This window comes from Strix uralensis, chromosome 2 (genome assembly GCF_047716275.1).
Source record: "Strix uralensis isolate ZFMK-TIS-50842 chromosome 2, bStrUra1, whole genome shotgun sequence".
NCBI lineage: Eukaryota > Metazoa > Chordata > Aves > Strigiformes > Strigidae > Strix > Strix uralensis.
This window is the reverse complement of record NC_133973.1, coordinates 108202014-108223783: the sequence shown is the minus strand read 5'-3', so window position 1 is coordinate 108223783 and position 21770 is coordinate 108202014. Positions and strand designations below refer to the sequence as shown.

Genomic DNA, 21770 nt, shown 5'->3' with positions numbered 1-21770 from the left:
AGTGTCAAGGCCCTAGGAAAACAGAAATAACAGAAAATAGAAATGCCTTAAAGGAGGGAAGGAGCAGGAGAATCTCAGAGAAAATGTTACATTCATCACACAACTAGTGTACACAACACACTCTGCCAAACCTGGAGAAGCGTACACTTAGTGTCAGCCTGAATTATGGGATGGGCTTTCTTGGACTTTTTATTTTGGACACATGCTTGGAAAATAACCATAAACCGTATATTGCCTTAAAAATGGCTTACCAACAGGAAAATATTAGAACTGATCCCGAAATGTTCGAGGCTTTCCGATTGCAACATCATGAAATTGAAAGCCATCTCCAACAACAAAAGAACTCATCGCTGACCAAAATAGCACTGCTTAGTGAAGACTGTTGTTACGAAAAAAGGTTACACTTGTAATTCAAGGTTCGTTATAAGCTGGTCTCAAGTCAGTTCTAAATTTTTCCTAACGAGGAATGCTTTTGTAATCTCAACTTTGTAAGAATTATCCTTTTGTGCTTTTCAAAGCCATGTTTTAAGTGTCCTTCCTTCCCATTTGAAATATTTCTAAAACAAGACACTATTTTTCTGCAAGTTGGTGCAAGACAGATTTGCCTACTGTGGCATCCATTCAAGTTTTCTGTAACAAACAGGCCTTATATCAGGGCTTCAACATGTGCACAAAAGTAGAAAAAACCCCTCTCATTTAATTTTAACTGTATCTTTCAAATAACATGCTCAGCAAACGGTCCCAAACACCTTGCCAAAGGTGCTTGAAGTCAAGGAATACAGATGAACAGGTTTCTTCCCTGGATGAAAGAGGCTTTATCAGGTTTGTTTTATTTTAGAAGACCTAAGTGTGTGCTTTATAGATGGCTTTTGTAGAGATTTCCAATTAGCTACTAGTTGAGATTTGGTAAGTTTTCATTAACTGCTAAGTGGCAAAAGACAGACCAACTGGTCTATATTCCTTTTGACACCAGTCATGCCAGCTGCTTTGCAGAGAGCAATCAAGCGCATCTTTCTTTTAGAGTGTGTTTTGATTTGGGGCAAAAGATGGCAATGCATAATAGTCACATGTAGAGTAAAAGCTAGATAATAAACTTCTACAGTGTGGCAATATTTTAAAGAAAGAGCTCCCAGCTCTCAAATACCACATGCAGGTGTGATACCTCAGTGGGAAGCAATTTAGGGATGAATGAATAATTCTGTCCTCTTGTTTACCAAGACTATACCCATTATATTGGCCATTAAAAAAGAAAAAGAAAAAAAAAAGAAGAAAAATACACCTCATTGTTTTGCCTCCCTGGGAAGTGCTTGTAGACTATCTTTTAGCTGTAACTGCTTTATACTCCAAGCTGACTGTTGCTGGAATTGGTGTCCCTTAGCCACTCGATTAGTTAGATAAATTCTGCACGCCTGTGTCTGGGATCCATGGTAATGGAGTTACGTTGCTATGCTATGAAATGTGCGGGAGGGTCCAGCTCTTTGGGAAGGATATGATTTCCGGGGCTACTGAAACTTGGTAGTGTAGGCAAGAAGGAATGCTTGGAGGAATGAACAAAAGCAATTGCTGGAATGGTGACAGGGGATTGCTCAGGTCAGCGGGTACGGGCAGGGCACTGATGCCCCAGGAAAGCTTCCCTGGGAGGGATATAACAACCATCTGAAAGGTTGTTTGAAAGTAGTGTTGTGGGAGAAGAATATCCTAGTTCTGTTCCTGTCATCCGGAGGAGAGCCTGCATGGCAACATTGTGTGTTACAGGTATTTGTGTGAAGAACTGCATTAACCCCTTACACACAGAGGAGCTTTTAACCAGGGCTACAGAAGAGAAAGCTAAACAAAACCAGGGTGGACTGCTACAGATGATCTCTCTCAAACTATCTGATAGATATAACTATTATCTCTGGCCATCCTGACAAGAGAGGATTATTTTTTTTCCCCCGGCATAATAAGCAAAGGTCTCATCAGACTTGTTTTTTTAGCGAATGCAGAAGACTCCTGTCCTCACAGCCTGGGGGGGGTGGAGGGAAGATGAGAAATCTGTACCAGTAATTTTTTTCCTAGGCACTCTGGTGTTATCAAGTGGACTGCTGCTGCCTGTTGCTACCAGCATCTCAAGGATGAAAAATAAGTTCAAGAAGACGGAAGGGAAGGGAAGGGAAGGGAAGGGAAGGGAAGGGAAGGGAAGGGAAGGGAAGGGAAGGGAAGGGAAGGGAAGGGAAGGGAAGGGAAGGGAAGGGAAGGGAAGGGAAGGGAAGGGAAGGGAAGGGAAGGGAAGGGAAGGGAAGGGAAGGGAAGGGAAGGGAAGGGAAGGGAAGGGAAGGGAAGGGAAGGGAAGGGAAGGGAAGGGAAGGGAAGGAAAGGAAAGGAAAGGAAAGGAAAGGAAAGGAAAGGAAAGGAAAGGAAAGGAAAGGAAAGGAAAGGAAAGGAAAGGAAAGGAAAGGAAAGGAAAGGAAAGGAAAGGAAAGGAAAGGAAAGGTAAAATATCTTAGCTTTTGTATGCTAGAGGGTGTTTTCTGTTCTCTTTGGGTCTTGACATGCCAGCTGAGATACCCAAGAGATGGAATAAATTTAAAGGCCCAGAGCTGAGACAGATTTTTGTTCTTGACCAGTCCTACCTTAAGCGAAAGGAGCAATGTAAGACATCAAGAAGGATCTATAAGAACTGTAACTCTATTTGAATTCTCATATGTATTACCTTATTACAACTGTAATTTTGAAATGTTTTAAGCAGCTTTCTTCATGTTAGATTTAATATTCCCCCATGGTACCAAATAGGAGAGCTCCTCCTCTGTTAAATACATATGAAGACAACTCACAGCCTAGAATACCTAGGCCAGTAATACTAAAGGAAAAGCATGTATCAAACATACAGTTTGATTTTAATGACAAAAGCCTCCTTATCTTCTATTCAGGTGCCTTGCAACCTCTCCATCATTAATTGACTGACTTCTGCTGTCACAGCACAGATGGTCCTCAAAGAGATTAGTTTTTCCTCTGAAAATGATCTTACTGTGCACTTCTATCATAAATTTCTTTGGAAGAGCCTAAGTACTTCACAAATATTCATGAACTTAGTCTTCCAGCACCCACATTCAGTCTGTACAGTTAGAAAACAAACTATATCAAACTACTATAATACCCGTTTCCTTGCATTTCCACATTAACTATTCTTCCCCTGGATGGTAGACTGCTGTTCACTGCGGTTCCAACTCCCGAGCCAGGAAACAGCAAGGGATTTGGTTGACTGGAGGAGTGGTGGGGAATACAAAAATCCCTAGGAAGCTTCAAAGGCTATCCTCTGGGTTTCCCGATGGACGGACAATGAAATGGAGGCTGTCTTTGAAGATGGGCCAAGAGAAGCCAGAATGCAACTTCTTTTAGAGGTCATTGTTCTGCAAAGGGATGTAGTTTTGCTGTGTTCTGGTGCTGGGGAAGCCAAAGTACAGACTTCTAAAAGGTGCTAGACAGTTTCAAAGGAAGGCAGCTGCCTCTGCAAATTTTAGAAAAATAGGGATCCTCAGTCCAAGTCCTAGAATATACATAAAAAACTGAGATCCAGTTATCTTAATGTCACTTTTCTGAAAAATTTTTGAGGCTACATCTTATCTGATCCCAGCTTTCTCAGTAATTACTCAGTCTAGGATGAGTTTTATATTTTTACCTAAGCTACCTGAATTATAAGATTAAATCAATTTCTCTTTGGTAACAATTTCAGGAAGAGAAAAAAAAAAAGTAGGATCAAAACCCTAAACTAGTAAAAACAACCAAAAACCCCACCAATATGAGCTGCCATATATGCCAGACAAGTGAAAAAAAATTTATTTTTTAAAAAAAGCAATTAAGTTGAATGCACAGAACTTGGCTAAGGGAAGACTAAAGGGAATAGGACACAAATATTAAAAGATAATAAACTGAAACTCAGAAAGCTGTATAAAGATATATATTTTAATGATAAGCAGTAACATAAAATTAGGCAATGGAAAATATAAGACTTTTAAACAGGGAAAAAAAGTTTAATGGTGACAATCTACAAGGCTACTGAATGTATTCGAAAGGAAGCTCTGAAAAATCTACCTGTGTCATTAAAACCTGGACGGACCAAGATCTTGAAATATTCTTTGTGAAACAAGAAGGAGAAAGCCAAGTAAAAAAAAAAAAAAAAACTGTCAGTTTTAGTTCTCAGACCTGCTTGAAGGTCTTTAGCATAATGTCTTCCATTCAGACTTGTAGTTTAGGACAAAATAAGGCTAACACTATGTGATAATACAACAAAAATCTCACAAATACCGACTGGGAGAAGAAACTGTTTAAGGAAAAAATACAGTAACAGCAAATGATACCAAACATGCTCTTCAATTTTTTCATATGATTTTATTTCAGGTATATTTTCATACTTGTATTTGAGTTTTGATGTATTGACTTAGCATTCAAATTTAAAGTGAAATTTGAGTTTTTAATACCTTCTTATTTTTCCCTAAATGGACAACACCCGTTCTGAAGATCAGAATATGAATATTCTTAGACATAGATACACGTTCATGCTTCCTCACGGATGCACGACAGATAAGAATCAAAACTGTATGAAAGTAGCTGGAATCCTTGTCATCATCAGGACAGCAAGACTATTCCTCCAGACAGAACCGTACTGAAACCATTCATCTGGATTTAGGAGAAAAGGTAGAACTGGCTCATTTAGACTACGCATGTGGTATAACTTTGCCCACCATATAAAAAGCTGAAAGCAAAGTAAGATGCATCTGTTTTCAGTGACAGCCTCAAGCTCTCTCGCTGCTCAGCTGTGTCAGCTCTACCAGTAATGAGCATAAGTACTAATATAACTGGGTTTTGTTCCTTTGCAGCAAATCTCCCGTATTTATAAATGTGACTCTGATGGCAGTACCATTATGACTCTCACATCAAGAGGCTGATACACACTTAAGGCTTGGGTTGATTATCTATCTTCGAAAGAATCTTTCTCAATATTAATCAAATTGTCCAGCTCCCAGCAGAAAAGTACTAATGCCTACCACAGACAACACACACCCAGCCTTGATTCTGCCCTATAGGGGATGTAATATGGCCCTAATACAAGATGCACAGGAGTGGGAAGAACGGAATGTTCCAAATGGCTTCAAAGATAACAGCAAAAAGCAAGTACGTACAGAAAACTACAGTAAAGTGGTTTTGCTTGTATAAATCCCATTGGAACTGCATGTAAGTTTTGTCTGTGGGATTCTTCTATCAGTAATAATCACCAGGGCTGAGGGGTAGAGTGGGCCCAGCTGTTTCGGTTCCACCTTCCTCTTGTGTTGGTATGAAAATTACAGCATGCCTACAGCTTGCAATTTTCAAAGTTGATACAGAATTCATGCTGGTTTATGACCGATTCTACCACTAAGAGTTAACATGGCTTTTTTTATCCCCCCTCTTGCTTCATTTACTAGCAACAAAACTTAAAAATTCCAAATGACCCTCCAGGATTTATGCAAAGTCTCCATGGCCCAGGCTGCCTTTCACCATGACATTTTCCTGGTAGGGCAATGGCTCTAAAATGCCTTTTTTCCAGCACTTTGGAGAAGGAACTATTCCAGAAGTTTCCCATTTTTAGGATGCTCTCCAAGAAGATACATGATACTTGACACGTAAAAGTGATGCTGTTTTTATTAGGATAGTCAATGAAACATCAGCAACATACGAAAAGAAGATAGCATGTCTGAAGAGTATGCCTATCTCAGAGATTTAAAAGGAAGCCAATTAGAGGCCGACATCATACACTCACTCAACATTACTCCCCAATGAAGTTACTAATCCCAAGGCATGATTTGTTAAAGCAGCACTGCAGCCTTTACTTAACAACTTGAATCCCACCACCTCAGGGAGACAATTACTACTCTAGCAGCAGCCAGTCTTGCTTGACCTTAGGAGCTGCAGAAGATACCTGCAACTTTCCATGGGGAGCTGAAGGGAAGAAAGGTGTCCCAAAACACTTCTGTAGAGAGAAAACGACTGTGAACCAAGCCTCTCTGATAGTCCGAATGTTTTACTGTGTAACGGGGGCTGGCATGCAGCTAGACAATCCAGCAATGTGGCCTCTGGGGCACCTGCTGGGTTGCTTCCTCTGACAGCAGGGATTCAGATTAACCAGTAGAACCTGGACCATAACAGTCTTGCTGCCGGTCATGAGACACAGCACCACTGCTGGAGCTATAACACTGGACTGCTGGAAAGATACAAACAGCTCAAGAGCTGCTGGGTGCACATGAGCTTGGCTACTCTTATCACCACCAGCAAGCTTCACACTAAGAAATATTCATAGTAAAAGATGTTGCTTCCAAATTTGAAACCCAGTTACCATAATTTGGTCTGTATCAGCTCCAAGTCTTCCTTCCCAGCTCTCATGGTATCCTTGAGACTGGAGATTTCTTAATGGCCTTGAATGGGGAACTGGGCTGAAAGGGAAGCGTCCCTGACTTCACCCCAATGCCTGAGAAGGGATGGCACAGGCCACAGATGCAGCCCCGACAGGAAAGCCAAAATAAACTGCTCGCAGGCATAAGAATGCATACCAATCTGTAATGGAAATATGATTCTATCCCTCTCTCTTCCTAGAAACTAAATGCTAATCTTTCATTAGTCTAAAAAAAAAAAAAAAAAAAGCCCAAACCAGCTCTTGCCTAACAACAGAAATCTTGCCTGGAAGAGCAAGATGAATCAAACCAGGACACTGCCAATTTTATCTTGAGAGAAGGAAGGAGCACAGTGGCTTCATACCTTCTAGAGCAGTGGCTATGGGAGCACATCAGCTGGATCAGGCAAAAAAATATCAGTCAGATAGGAAGCAGAGCAATCTCTTGAACAGATTATGCTAAGAAATGGCTCCAGAGTTAATGCTCCAAGGCTATGAGAGCAGAAACAACTGAGACTGAACTGCTGGGGGAAAAAAAAGAAACCCAAATCACCAAACAAACAACAACTGAGAACAGAGATCTTCGTCATTAATTGGTTGGAAACACTCCACAATTATATGCTTTATAGGAAGTAAATTTGGAGTGCCTTAGCGTGGATCAAAGAAACATTAATCTCTGCCTGTATGTAGGGGAAAAGGTCACAGCTAGGGCTAGCCAAGTTTTTAAATTTTTTTTTTCCTAAGCATCGAGTGAAAGGCCAGACCATGTCTCTGGGAGTTCACCATGAAAATAGTACCGAACAGAGTCTTCCACATCCTAAACCCAGTGGGTATGACAGACGACGCAAGTGCTGCCTGCCAGGAGCCCACGTCCCCTCGAGCAGCGAGCCCCCCCCGCTCCCCCGGCACCAGGGCCGGCGGGCTCCAGGCTGACCAGCTGCGCCGGCAGCTGGTACGGGCACCCCCCCGAAGGGTCCCCTTCCTCCGGGTGAGGGGGAACGACCCGCCGGGGCAGGAGGGGGCTCCCCACGGCCCGGCCCGGCGACCTTCCCGCAGCCTTAAGGAGAGCCGCGGCGCCCGCCCCCTCCCCCCCGTGACTCACCCGCCCGCTCCCGGCGGGGACAAACCCCCAGCGCCGGAGTCACCGCCCCGGCCGCCGCGGGGGAGCCTGCGGCGGCCCGCGCTCCCCTGGGGCCTCCCCCGCCACCCGCCCGAGCGGCCTCAAAGCAGGCGGGCCGGGCAGGGCGCTACCCCCGCGGGAGGCGTCACGCCGGAGCCCTCGAAATAGCCCGTCGAGGGCGGCGGCAGGTCCCTCCCCGCCCGCGCTGCCCACTCGCCCCTCCCCGCTCCTTCTGCCCCGAGAACGTCCGTCTGAGGGACGGCGCCCCGGCCCGTGTCCCCCGGCCACCCCCCGCCACTGCGCCTGCGCGGCGGCCCCCCGCCGCCCGCCCCCTCCGCGGCTCCGCCCGCCCCCCTCCGCCCTCCCCCGGCGATTTGAATATGCTAATGAGCGGCTACCGGGAGCCCTATGGTGGGGCCGGGAGGCGGTCACGTGGGACGGGGACGTGTCCTTCGGAGGCGGGCCCCGACCTGCCCAGGCTCCCTTAAAAGCGGGCGGCGAGCGAGGAAGCGCCTCAGTCAGAGAGAGAAAGTGCCGGGGTGGCGGGGCTGCGGCTGCTCCGCCTGAAACTTCTGAGTAACATCAACAGGGGGAGGGGAGGGCGGGCGGCGGTGGAGGAAGGTGGTGGGGGGGAAGGTTAGCAGCAGCGCAGCCCTATCCGCCTCTCCCTCATGAACCAGCCCGTGTTGGGCTGAGCAGGGCCCTCACACAAAGGAGGGCAGGGCAGGCAGGGCTGCCCCCCCTTCCCCCCCGCCTCGGCAGAGGGGCAGCGGGGAGGCGCCCTTCCCCGTGCAGAGCACTCACAGCCACTTACTCCTCTCCTGTCCCCCGTCTTCTTCTTCTTCTCTTCCTCCCTTCCTCCCACCCCGCCCCGCGGTTCTCCCCTCAGCCCCCCGCCCGCTGTCCATGTAGCCGCCCGGCCGCCGGCCCCTCCGCACTATGCCCATCTTACTCTTCCTGATAGACACGTCCGCCTCCATGAACCAGCGCACCCATCTGGGCACCACCTATCTGGACATAGCCAAAGGCGCTGTAGAGACTTTCATGAAGGTACCGGCTCTGCCTTGCGAGAGGAGGCGAGAGAGAGCGAGAGTGACTGCGCGGGGAGGGGAGGGGGAGGCAGGGCGCGGGGGGCTGCCTGGGCCGGGGGCGCGGGGCGAGGGCGGGCGGGAGGGAGTGCGTGTGTGTGCGGGCAGGGAGGGAGGGGAGGGAGAGGAGAGGAGGGCCGCGCCGGGCCGTGCCGTGCCGAGCCGAGCCGGGGGGCTCCGGCGGCGCTGCCGCCGCCTTTCGGCTCACCCTTTGCTTTGTCCCCCGCGCCGCAGCTTCGAGCCCGGGACCCGGCCAGCAGGGGAGACAGGTACATGCTGGTCACTTTCGAGGAGCCTCCCTACGCTATCAAGGTAACCCCCGCTCGCTCCCCCCCTCCCCCCGCTTCCCCCCGGCCTCCTTCCGGCCCCTCCGCGCCGCCGCGGGCCGCTGCCGGCAGCCGCCCCCCCGCCCGCCTCGCCCGGGCTGCCGGCGGTCCGCGGGAGCTCGGCACACACGGGCTCCGGCGGCGGCGGCGGCAGCGCTGACATCAACATGGCCGACATTTTTTCCCTGTGTGGTGTGTGTGAGCAGCAATGAACTGTGGGGGATATTTATTCAAGTTGGGAGAAGTGACAGCAACTCCAAGGAGAGAGTTCAAGCTTGGAAGGGGCGAGCGGGGGAAGGACCGACTTCAGCCCCGAGAGCCCGGAGTCGGAAGGGGACGGCACTTCCCTCACCCCCGCCGGGGCGGGGGGGGACGTGCCGCGGGGGGAAGGGGCGGTGGGTCCACATGACACAGGACGGTGAACCTGTTGGAGGTCGCTTCAGAGTGCAGCCGGCTTCCATCTAGAAAGGGCTGTGGGAGCGCGGTGTAAACAGCTGTAAGGCTTCTGCATCGGTGACTTCACAGAAATTTGACCTGTGGAACAAAGAAAAAAAAAAATCTTCATTGAATAGTTGGGGAACTCTGTGGTTTAAAAGAAGCACATCTTTTCAGGCTTTATGGAACAACAGTAAATAGTAGTAACTTCTGAGCTGTTTTGTTAGCGTTTGTAGGGAGCTGCACACAGCAAGGAGGGCACTTTGTAGCCTAACGGGAAAGCAAAGCTCGTATCTGGAGGATAAGTCTTCTCACATTTCTCTTTTCAGGCTGGCTGGAAGGAAAACCATGCAACGTTTATGAATGAACTGAAAAACCTTCAAGCTGAAGGACTTACGACTCTTGGCCAGTCCCTAAGGACAGCTTTTGATTTATTAAACTTAAATAGATTAGTAACTGGCATAGACAACTATGGGCAGGTAGGTTGACTATTAACAGGTGGAAAAATCGTAAAACACAAACTTCCCAGAGACAACAGTTAGCTAGTTGTCCAAAGTGGCATCGTCATGAAATAAGCAATATGGGGGCTTCTTCAAAAATAAGCAGAGCTCAGATAGTTTGAAGAAGTGCAGGCCCTGACTATAGTTTGGTACCCAACTTTTATTTCTTTTTTCAACTTCAGTTATTCCTCAGTTTTTAAACTGTGATGTAGCCTCCAAGTTGACTTCAGTTAAACTTTGTCTTTTTTTGTATCGTCTTATGTTTCAGAACCTTAGCTGGTGAGCCTCGTGGGTTCATGAAAACTTTGCTTTCTCTATACAGCCCTGTATAATCAATTACTTACAGTTTGGGAGATGAGCCCTTTCTTTTTTTTTAAACACTACGTGTCCGAAAGTACTGAATGGAGCACAACTCTTTCAAAACACTTTCTTTCCAATGAATTTACTACAACTTTTCTCTGCATACCTGTATTTTTATAAACCTGCCTGTTGTATCAGAGCCTTGAGAAGCTGTGGTTTTCTAATGTCTATATTGCAGCTATCCCTTCAAAGCAGGTCTTCTTTTTGGGGTGGGCCAACATTCTCTTGCTCAGTGTATGAGTTGCTAAAAGACAAACTCTAGGTTAAACATGTGCTTTAGGAAGTGTACCCGTTCTTTCTGGCACTGGATCAAACCCTGGATTTGTTTCACATAAAGGACATTATTAGTATAATAGCAAAGTATATCGTATATTTTTCATGTGGGACATACTAATGTGTATTTCCCCTCTTAATTTGTTTTTCTCATGTAATGCTCCCTCTACTATCTGAGGATTAGTTACTGCTCTTGGTATTTAATACGGCAAATAAGTTCCCTTTCTGCCACCTCCACTTTCTAGTCAAAGCAGAGTCTATGGGATAACATGCCATGTTTGTTTGGGAAGGAAGTTTCTCTCTTGTTGCATTGTATGGCTTTGCCACTAGGTGATCAAGTGAGCCTAAACATTTTTAAAATGCCAGTTTAGTGATGAAATGTAAAAAAAAAAAAAGTGCTAGTTCCACACGGTTTTTTTTGTCTTATTACCATCTGCTGTCCTCTTATACATCTGTGTGCTAATCTTTCCCATTTTCTGATGTTTTTGTTTAGTTACATGAGCTATACGAAGCTTTTGCGAACACTTACCACTGTAGGCACACACAGGAAATACTTGCTCTTTCCCATTGCTATTGATAATTATTCTAATTAAACCCATGTCAAATAATTTGCTCTAAGTGAACCAGCTGTGCTCAACTACTCAATCAAGTGGGCAGTTGAGTTGTCATGACTGTTTTGACTTGCCAGTACTATTCATTACTGCAAATAGCTGCTCTTTTTTTCTGTGGAGCAATGACTTTGATCTGTTTTGGTTACAAGTCTCTGTCTGGGCTTGAACCCACCCTTGCTTATGCATGTTTTTTGCTCTGTTCCACATGTGGAACTGGCTGTTGAAGAGGTGTTCACATGTGCAGTCAGGTGACTAAATAGAAATTCTAACTCTTTAGTGTCTGCAAAAATAGATGAATATACTGCAAGTGCCAGGTCATCTGCTGCTGAAGTCACAGGTTCCCATTTTGGCTCTACTAATTGAAGTAGTGGTTTTTCATAAATCAGATCAAATTCTGGAGCGCTTAACTGGTCCTTCAGCACTCACAGGATGCGATCCAGGGCAGTTAACTGTCCTCAACTTCACATTGGCCTTTGAGCACTATGTCATGTTATCCTGTTGTTCATGTCTACTAAAAATTTTTGTCAAGATAAATGGGTATTTAAACATACATGGTATGAGAAACTTACAAATTCAGAATAATAAAAGTAATCAGAATGCTCAGTTGCATTTGAAATAGTTTTCACTCAGAACATAAAGTGCTGATTCACTTCTTTTAAAGCAGCTACAAATATTAAAACCATAAAATAGCAGTTAACTAAAATATAGCAGACATGTTTGAAAAGTGATTTATCTTAGAGCGGGAGAAGATCATTTTACAAAAATGCAACCTTTAGGTGATCTTAGGTGTGGTATTAGGTGAAGTAATAAATCCAAACTTTTATTAAGCCTTTCTCTGGGAAATTTTTCTGGCTTAACATCTTTTGATTATCATGCTTGTTTTTTGGTATATTGACAAGCTTCTGAGATACTTGCTAAGATCCACTTGTTTCACATGTATGAATTGTAAAACAGATTTTTATTATACGTACAAATGACAAGATGCGATACAAGCTCGATGGGATTGTCTGGTTATGTCATCCAACGGCATGATGTTTTGTTCCCCTGCTAAGTATGAACTGCTTGTTTAAATGGCAGTGTGACTCACTATTCTTGATTTCTTTCAAAGTAGACCAGAGTTCTCCATCAGCTGACTTCCTGAGCAAGAGTGACGGCTGAATGGTCATTCTGAAATTGAGGAGAATCTCCTGTTTCATATTTTCTTGCAACATTAATTTTTGGATTTTTAATACGAGTATTTATATTACTTTTTCAGTAAATCAGTACTGGCTCAGTTGCTCATGAAGATTGAGTTACCAAGTGTACAGCTGTATTAGCTGATCACAGTATCTCACATTCAGCTCTTAAAGGGACACTGTCAATGCATTTAGATTGTCAAAAACCTGGAAGATTTTTTCATAAGCTGTTCCTGATATTAATGCTATGGTATGGCTTTATAAACCCTTTGTCTTACCTAGGGTTGTTAGATCCACATTTTTGTGAAGCTTTTTGTCAACAACAAAAGATTTTGGAAAGTACACATGTTAAGGTGACTATTCCTTTAATTTTTACAGTAGTTTCAAATTGATAAATTATGTATTATATTGCTTGAGTCCAATAATAGTTCTAGTTTTTTCCCCCGTAGCATGCTTTGTGCTGATTATGGTAGCAGAAGAATGAACCTTCAAATAGGGTGTCAGCTTTTAGCGTTCGCTAAAAATAGTGGTCCTCTTCACCTTCTGCATTTTTATAGAAAGCTTAGGGAAAAAGACAGGATCTGGATGTCTTCAGGAAGAAAGCAATTTAAACACATTAAGTTCAGTAAGGGCTAACTGTCATATCACACAAAACATTGTACTTCATTAGCCCAGTTTGCACTTAGCTAATTGATTTCTCTTTGTCATATTTTCCCCAGTTCAGCTTCTCCATTGTTTCAGGTAGTTGGAAATACCAAGCCTTTTACTAGCAGATTTTCTGTCCTCTTGGAATACACTCCTAAATCTTATAGATATGGCTTGTTCAGCAGTACATGTGTAGTCACAATTTAACTGAATAGTTTTGAGTGAGGCAAATGTGCAGCTTGTTATAGTTGATGGAAGGGTTAAATACTAATAGATGTGTTTCTCCTTCTGTGGAAACAGAAAACATGAATAATGTAGCTATTATAATACAGTAAAAATGTAAACAAAGGGTTGAACTGAGCCATCTATGTACTTCAATCATTTGCAGATTGTAGCGAACTTTCTAAGACTGAGCTCTGAATCTAAGGTAGGTAAAATATGTATCAATGGTGTTTTGATACTCACATGCAAAGGACCAACACAGCACTACCAAAACTTGAATCTGATGGATGTTTGAAATTGCTGCAGCTTCAATTCTGATACCCTGTGTGTTTCACCTTGCCTATTGTTTGTGTGATGAAGGCCTCTTACTGGTTTTTTTTCAGCAGTATTGCATAGAGTGAGGTTTGAGAGGATAAAGTGTACTTATCTGAGTGGATTTCAATGTGGTTGAGTTGATATATCAAGGTATTTTTCCAAATTTTTTCCGGGTGAAATTTCATTTTAATATTGCGGCTCGAAACAGCGCTTTTCAATAACATAAGCTTTTTATGAGCTTTTTATCTCACTAGAGTATCTTGCACATATTCTTCAGCATCACAATTATTATTGATATGGTAAAACTGGCTTAGAGATGAGCTTGACTTTTAAACAAATTTGATGTAACAAAAGCACATGCTAACTTGGTGGTTTTGAAATGGAAAAGCCAACTATGATGCTTCTGTAATCCAAGTGAATTTGGGATAGGTATTTTTCATTTACAGTGATTAATAAGGTGCTCTCTGGATTTAGACTAACAGAAGAAACACCGTTTTGATGACTTACAAGCTGTGTGCAGTCTTGGTGAAAGCCTTTTTTTCTGCAGTGCATTTCACATACATACAAAAGCATAACTAAGAAATTTTGAGACAAACTAAAATCCGAATGGAAATAAACTGATTAAGAATATTTTGGGAACCTAAAAATGTGCTAGGGGCCCGAAAGACCTATTTCTGACCTGGAAGTTGGAAGGTGTCCTGCATATAATGTCATTATTTTTAAACCCCACGTTTTTTTTTCGAAGGATTTTATTCATACTATCTATGACCATCAAACAAGACAATCTTAGGTTAACTGCTACTTTGCAGTTCTCTCTGAATATATGGTTAGACCCATTTGTAGCTACAGTAGCAGTATTGCTGATGTGTTCACACAGTAAAACTTAGTGTTGGTCGGTAGAGATCAGCATGTTTTGCCATAATGGCTTAAATACTATAGTATTCAAAATACATGTAAATAGCATACCTAGGAGATCAAGTCTTAACCATGCTTGTAGGCACAACAGCTTTGTTTTTAAGTCACACATTGTAGACTGACTCCTTGCTTATGTGCTTATCTGTGTCTTAAAATATGCTGAGCTTAAAAAACCCCAACAATAGCACATGTGAAATATTTTTCCCTAACATTGCATACATTATGCTTTTGCAGTGATATGTGCTGTTTTCTTTAAATTGTTGAGCAGTTTTATTTTCCAGTTGTTTTTTGAGGATTGTTACTGAATTTTCTTGCTTTCAAAAGTCAAAATCCTTTGAGCATGACTTTTGTCTTGGCGTTCTGGGGTCATAAACACTGCACTGGAATGGCCTGTGTTGAGCATGCATCCAAATTTGGAGCCAAAGTTTAGGTTAGCATTTCCTGCTTTGTCATGCTGGCATGGCTGCACAGGCAGTTTGCTTCCCATGTTGGTAGAGCCAGAAGTTTGCATTTCTAGAGCATATCTCCCATTCTCTTTTTTTTCCCTCCCTCCCCCAACAAAACCAAGTGGGAGAATTTCAGACAGTTGAAAACGACAGCAAGCTTAAGCACGGTAATGGCAGAAATGCATATAGGAAAGGATTTCTCATAGTCTCCTGTTTTCGGTGGAATAGAAATGGTTTTACTGTAAACCTATATGCATGTTAGTATCAAAGATCTATATGTGAAGTGCTAGTGAAAGTCTGTCTTGGATCCTACATGATGAAATTAAGTATATTGCTTCCAATTTGTACTTTTTAGGCTGTAACCTTTAAACGTGCCATCTTGTCTGCTCTTGAAATGTTTGTAATTTTTTGTTAGCTTTACTTTATAGTATACTTTAATGAGAGCTACGGCAGGCATTGTTGCAAGTGTTTTTTCATGGTGTGAGGTGGAACTGCATGCCTTTCAGCCTTCCCAGACCAACAAAGTTAACTGAAAGTCTCTAATAATAATAATAATCACATCAGACTTAAGTGTTCTTAAAATCACTTGTCTAGTTCTAATCCAGTATATTTCTAAGGAAGATTTTAAAAGTTAAAACAAGCTTACACAAAGTACTTTTTCCAATGAAAATAATCTCATCAATCTGTTTCACTAGGCGGAAGAAGTGAGATACTTCCTCGTGTTCTGCATATCAAATTTGCTTTGACCACTTTAAATCTTTCGAGTGCTCAGTATTTCAGTAGATTTTATTTGGAAGGGGTAGTGCCATAACATGTTCATTGTGGCTTTGATTTTTAAGGGTTAGGTGAGCGCATTCATTCTGCCAAAGCTTAAGCAGATGATGCAGGTGTCTGTCTCTGGCTGATATTCTTGGATTCACTAAGAAGTCATCAGAGAAAGTCTGAGGACAGTTAGGAGTACTAAAATTTTATCTCTTGGCTTGACTTTCTATCTGGAACACTTACTTGCTTTAGGTCATTATACACTCCTTGGATATACTAGCTTTCTTATTTGGGCACTTCAAGGTATGTGTCCCATAGTTGAAGTATTCTTGTCTTTTTAAAATGTATTTGCACTTCATCACAGCCAATAGTCAGGGAGGCAAAGCAAATACATATAGATAAAGAGCCAGGAGTTTGGTTATCTTCTGAAACATGAGTTGTGTTTTTTTTCTTTCTCCCCGGTGTCTTTCTCATTATTTTTATTCTCTTTAAACTTGTTTTCATTTTTCTTACTGAATAGTTATATTCAGTCTTGGATTTCTGTTGTAGATGGTCCATATCTCTGAAGCTTGAAGGGAAGAACTGTTATTTGTGTGTATGTCTGAATTTTAATTCAGCTGAGGCTCAGTTGAAACTATGATTGTGTTGCTTGCTGTTGCTTTTTTTCTTGTAGTACATTCTGTACTTTTAACAACATAGTCTTTTAGTTCATAGAACATTCCCATATCTGCATCTCCCACTTAATGTATTGTGATTTTTAGCATCATGTCTGGCCCTTTTTTCAAGTTGTTTTCACCTGTTGTTTATGCAGCAGATTGGAATTCCATATAATTTGTGAGCGTTAGTATCTAGCTAATACAGAACTCTTTAATCTAATGTCCAGTTTGCATTGTGTGATTATAGTGCCCATTTTAATTGTCCAAAGTGTAGAGCAGTCTCATTTAAAGAAAAATTAATACTGCAGATAGGACATAATGGCTATATGTGTATTTAGGATAAATCATATGTATTAAAAGATTCTTGATCTTTTTTTTCTAAAGTCAACTAGCCTGTGAGCCATAAGAGATTTCTGATGATCATGTACTTTTCTGTGATGTCTACAAAGTATATCACATGCTCATGAAGTATTTTCTATGTATCAACACATTGTTACTATTATAATACTGAATATTTACAGCAAACAGGATTTCAGGTTCTTTATTATTGCCTGTGTATTTTATTTAAAAAAAAACCCAAGGGATGTATTTAATCACTCTGGTATGGTAAAGTTAGCCCCTAATGGACTAGATTTTTCAAGGATGTATTTTATAGGCAATTTCAGTCTTACATGAATGAGAAATCAAGTATCTGTTATCTAAGCACCTGTTGTTTTCATTCTAGAGATAGTGCCTTTGCCTCAGTTCATTGATTTTCTTAGCTTACATAAATCTACAGTCCACTATAGATTTAAGCCTAAATTTTTTCAGTGGGGAAACTAGGTTAGCGCCTATAGCTGAATTAAAATAGGTGAGAAGTTGCTGACTGCAAGATATGATACTAACCTTAGTCAGGAACCTTGAATGATTATGATTGGGACACTGAATAGATAAGAGTTCTGGTTGTATGAGAGAACGAGAGGATTTGTCAAAATCTGGTCCTACTCTAGTTATTCTAATATGGGTGGTAAGTGGTGGGTCTTGCAGCACTGCAGTGGTAGATAACTAGAATAGCAGATAAATAAGTGTTGATTATGTCTTAGCAGTTCTATGGCTTTAATATCTGAGGTCTTTTGGAAGACTGATCTAGTAGGAACTGTGGTGTGGCTGAGGTCTCTAGTACGGGGCTTTGACAGTGATTCAGGGACATATGTATTGAAAATAATGCTTAATGTGTTCTTGTTGACTTGGCCAGGAAACTTTTACCGAATAATCACATTTGGTGTCTGCTCAGTATAGCCACTCCCATTTTCTTTACTTTATATACATGTAACTGCTACTGCTTGTGGAGAGCAGGGTGCTAATCTGATTTCATCCAGTAATAATGTTGAGGATAAATTACCCGAATACAGTGTGCATTTTGTCAATATCTCCTTGAGCCAAAAAGCTACATTGAACAAATCCAAAATATTTGTCACTGAAATCAATTTAGGGCACTGACATTCTTTTTTGATGCTCAGCATACAGAATATGAATGAAAAGTGGCCATCTCTTTTTTTTTTTTTTTTGCACCAATATGCTGCCCACCCCCCACTCCAAGGCTTTGAATCCCAGAATGCTGACTTAATTGTATGCATCGATATGTAAGACATATCCAGCCTAGCTGTCTGCTCTGCTCATGAACTAAATGGCCTCTCATGTGCTCATAGTTGTGCCAAACTTGCTTCAAGTTGTGAGTGTGACTTCACATAGTAAAATAAATCAGTGATTGATTCAGATCCTTGGTAAGCTGGACTGTGAACTGTAGTGCTTCAGAGTCTGTTTTAAAACAGCTAAGTTTCTCCTTCTGTAGTAGTGATAAACTCCAGAAAGGAGTTGTGTGGGAGTTCTGGGGCAGTTATTCAGAACTGCCTTATGTTCATGAGTCAATAAGCTACTTTCAGTGATAACCCCCAAAAAGGTGGGGAGAATTTTGTATACAACTCTCTTTGGCTTTTCCCCTTGGGTGGGTTTTTTTTTGGTTTTTTTTTTTGCATTTTACCTACTCAATGTGCTGGCAACTATGAGATTCATTACCCTTCTCTAGTATATGGAGAACAGAGGCCTGGCTTAGCACTGTGAATTGCACTGATTGAGCCGGGACCAGCTATGTAAAGTCATTGCTGTGAAGCAGAAAGGCTGAAGTAATTAGGGACTTGATCCAGGGCTTGACAAGGTCAGTTATTTTTAGAATAAAACATTCAGAAATATTTTTAGGAAATATGACCAAAATCATCTTTAAACCCAGATTCTTAGGGGCTGACTTTAAAGTTATGTTTGGTATGGATGGTTATTTTAGCTTTTTTAAAAGTTTATAAAAGGTCAAATATAACCTATTTTTAGCAGCTTGCATTTGCTATATTCAGTCAAATAACTTTGGAAACCACCAGGATTTATTGGTTGGTTTATCCAGTTTCAGATTATTCCAGTAGTGATTCATTTACTAATCTGTAACTAACTGATAATGTGCATCTTTTTTTTAAGTGACAGTTTCCATTACCTTAAAAATAAGGTACAAACTGTGATCATGGTTGCTTTGCTGCTGATATGTTTAGATTATTTTAATGTAAGGAAAAGTTAAAGTTCTTCCCTTTTGGGGATTGTCATGTGTCTGACACATCAGTGCTTACATGTTTCAAATATCAGTGGCTTTTTGTCCTTCATTTCAATGCTATTCTTCACTGTTCAGTTACTTTCTGGAATTCACTATATGTGAATTCCATACTGTGTTGTTTTTTTCTTTTTTTTTTTTTTTTCAGAATGGGGAGAATGTCACATAATTGTCAAAGATTCAAGGACTGAATTGTTTTTGAAACTTACCAAGGATCTCATCTAAATTGGAGCACTTAGAAGTTAATCAAGAAGTTATCACTTATATAATATGTTATTTAGAACTCAATTAAATTTGTTCTTAGATGAAAGAAACAGGACAAACCTTTATACTAAACTGGCATTTCTGAAACTGTGACTTAGTAATGTTGGGAACTCTGTGATTTAGGCACACGAAGACATCAGTGTATCTTGAGATTTTAAGTTTGATGTCTTAGTAGATCCTACCATGTATTCATCACTCCTTTATTGTTCAGTATAAACTTAGTCTAAAAATGCTCCCTTGAAACACATCCCTTCTGTTTTCACAAATGCACTTATTCAATATGGAAATTTTGTATTCCAAAATGATCATTCCTTGCATTGAATCTCCTTTTCAGGCTGCTTTGGGTTGCTTTTTTGCTCTTCTTGCTGTTAGTTTCTGTTTTGTTCTTAGCACAAACTTTTTGAGTGGAATTCCAAAACGAAGTTGTGCAATTAAATGGTCTTTAAGCAGTACATTCAGTGCCAGACTTTGAAACCCAGAATGTGTAAAGTTATGAGCATCTATAAAAATGATACTAAGTACAGAGAATTTTTTTGTTACACATTTCAAGATGGATATGCAATGAAATCATTGCCTATAGAACACAAACTTGCAAGCTCAGGCAAAGCAAGCAGCTGATATGCTTAAATATATTTCTATGTTTGTTTTTTGTTTTGTTTTCCTTTTTTTTTTGACAAAGGGTTTGGTGTCTCTTGTGCAATTTGGATAGCTGTTTTATCTCTGTAGTATTTTTATAGAAGTGATATCTTCCTGGGTCTTTGATTTTTTGCTGTCGGACTTCCAGACTGGGCAGGACAGATATAAGATGGCATGTGTTTGAAGCTTCAGTAGTTAATTGAAGCCACAAATGGTTATTTTTAAAAAATATTTAAAAAAAATGCTTAGGAGCAAATTACTTTTTTCATCCCATTTATTTTCCTAAATACCTTAAATTTCATTTTCTTAAATGGAACTTAGGTAGCCTATGTTATGGAGACAGTGATTGTTTCAAGAATGCTCCCTTCATTCTTACATTTTGTAATGGGTGTGCTGAGGAATTTAATTTCTGGCTCGCTTTAGAAAGAATCTGCTGTTGCACTTGTATTCTCCTTTGGAAACCTTTTTCTAATTGTTACTACCTTTTTTTTTCTTTAAACCTGCCACTCATTTGTTCCAGTCACCTGAAATATAGGAAGCTTCAGTGGTACCACCAAATCAGTGTCCTAACTGCGTGTGCAAAAATAATTTTATCTATTGCTAATCTGTAGTGCCAGTAAGGGATGAAGCAAAAGCCATGTAACTACTGTGTAATCCTCCATAGAGATTCCAAATAATAAACTGTGATTAGTGCATGTCTTGGGCATTGTAGTAACTCTTAGGTATTTGTAATGTTGTTAACTAAAGAATTGTCTAGGACATGAAAAATTACTTTGCCTATAATAACCTTGCTGTAGCCCATAGGGAAGGACAGGTGTACATAGCTGAATTTAGGTTTTGGAATTTCCTCATCTCATGGAGGAAAGGTCCTTTTTGGTAGCCATCCTTACTGTGAAATGGTTGCCATTGATACCCTGACTTTCAGGGTGTGAATGAATGCAGGAGAAATCATGACTGCTTAAACAGCATTTCCCATTTCCTTGGGGGAAAAGACGGTGAGTTAATGGAAGCATGGAATAGACCTTGATACATTCTAGTAGACTTTCTTAAAACTCTGTTTTTAGGTCTTTGCCAAAAGTTAAAATAATTTGAGATAGAATACTATTATTTGGCTTCAAAATAAAAGGGAGTGTGTATGTGTAGTACAGTTGAAGGTTTGTGGCTGAGCCTTCCAAAAAGGTGGGTAATTGGCAGCAAAAAAGGAAGAAGTGGAATGATAGTATGTGCTGTCCCTGGTGTCAGAAATGGTGAGTTAATTGTTGGATTAAACATCAAGTTAGATCAACAGATTAGGATTCAGTGACTGATTACTCGTTGTTTGTGCTTATACAGTGATTTAGGGTTTTTTTAGGTAGACACAGTTTTGGAAAAGAAGTATTTACCTGTTTCTGTGTATTTTGAGATAGTATTCAAACAGAGCATGCCTCACGTTTATCTCCTTGTTACTCAATCACCTCATACAAGGGTAGATTTTATTAACTTGTGCCCCCTCTGCTGGCTAGTTTTCCAATTACAAAGTAAAAATAGAAGTTTATGTAGGTGAGAAACTCTGATATGCTGTTTTGGCCAAATATCAATTTATAAAAGTCCCTTTTATGGGGGTAAAACTACACCAAAACCCATGTGAGTCTTAATTTGTGGGAGTCGGGGTGGTGTTGGGAGTTGGTGTTTTCACAGTGCATAGTTACTGTCATGGGCTTAGTCAAGACTCCTTCAGCATTTGTCAAACTTGCTTCTTTATCCCGCAGTTGAGATTTGGTGATTTTACCCACCCTGTGTGTGTATATTGTTTCATATACAGAGGAACTAGATCATTATGGTTCTTGGGACTATGGAGGACTATGCTTCAAGCTTTTAAAACCTGCTATGATCATCTGAATTTCTTACAGCAGTCATTTTTCCCTTAAGATGTAGAGCTCTCTTCTTTTGGTTGTAGTAAGAGGCTCTTTCAAATTACCTTTAACAGGTGATTAATTGACCTGTGTTCTT

At 41.3% G+C, this 21770-nt stretch overlaps 1 protein-coding gene across 3 annotated transcripts in view; it reads left to right on the top strand.

The window, feature by feature from the left end:
- The first annotated feature begins 8046 nt into the window (after positions 1-8046).
- The window catches only part of INTS6 (integrator complex subunit 6), a 45941-nt gene continuing 32217 nt past the window's right edge, over positions 8047-21770 (top strand). For 2 of the 3 annotated variants that reach the window (XM_074859738.1, XM_074859737.1), the window contains exons 1-3: positions 8047-8573; positions 8846-8923; positions 9702-9851. In XM_074859738.1, coding sequence (XP_074715839.1) covers positions 8463-8573; positions 8846-8923; positions 9702-9851 — 339 coding nt within the window. In that variant the 5' untranslated portion in view covers positions 8047-8462. The remainder of the gene's footprint in view (positions 8574-8845; positions 8924-9701; positions 9852-21770) is intronic. The other variant, XM_074859736.1, reaches the window with a different exon arrangement.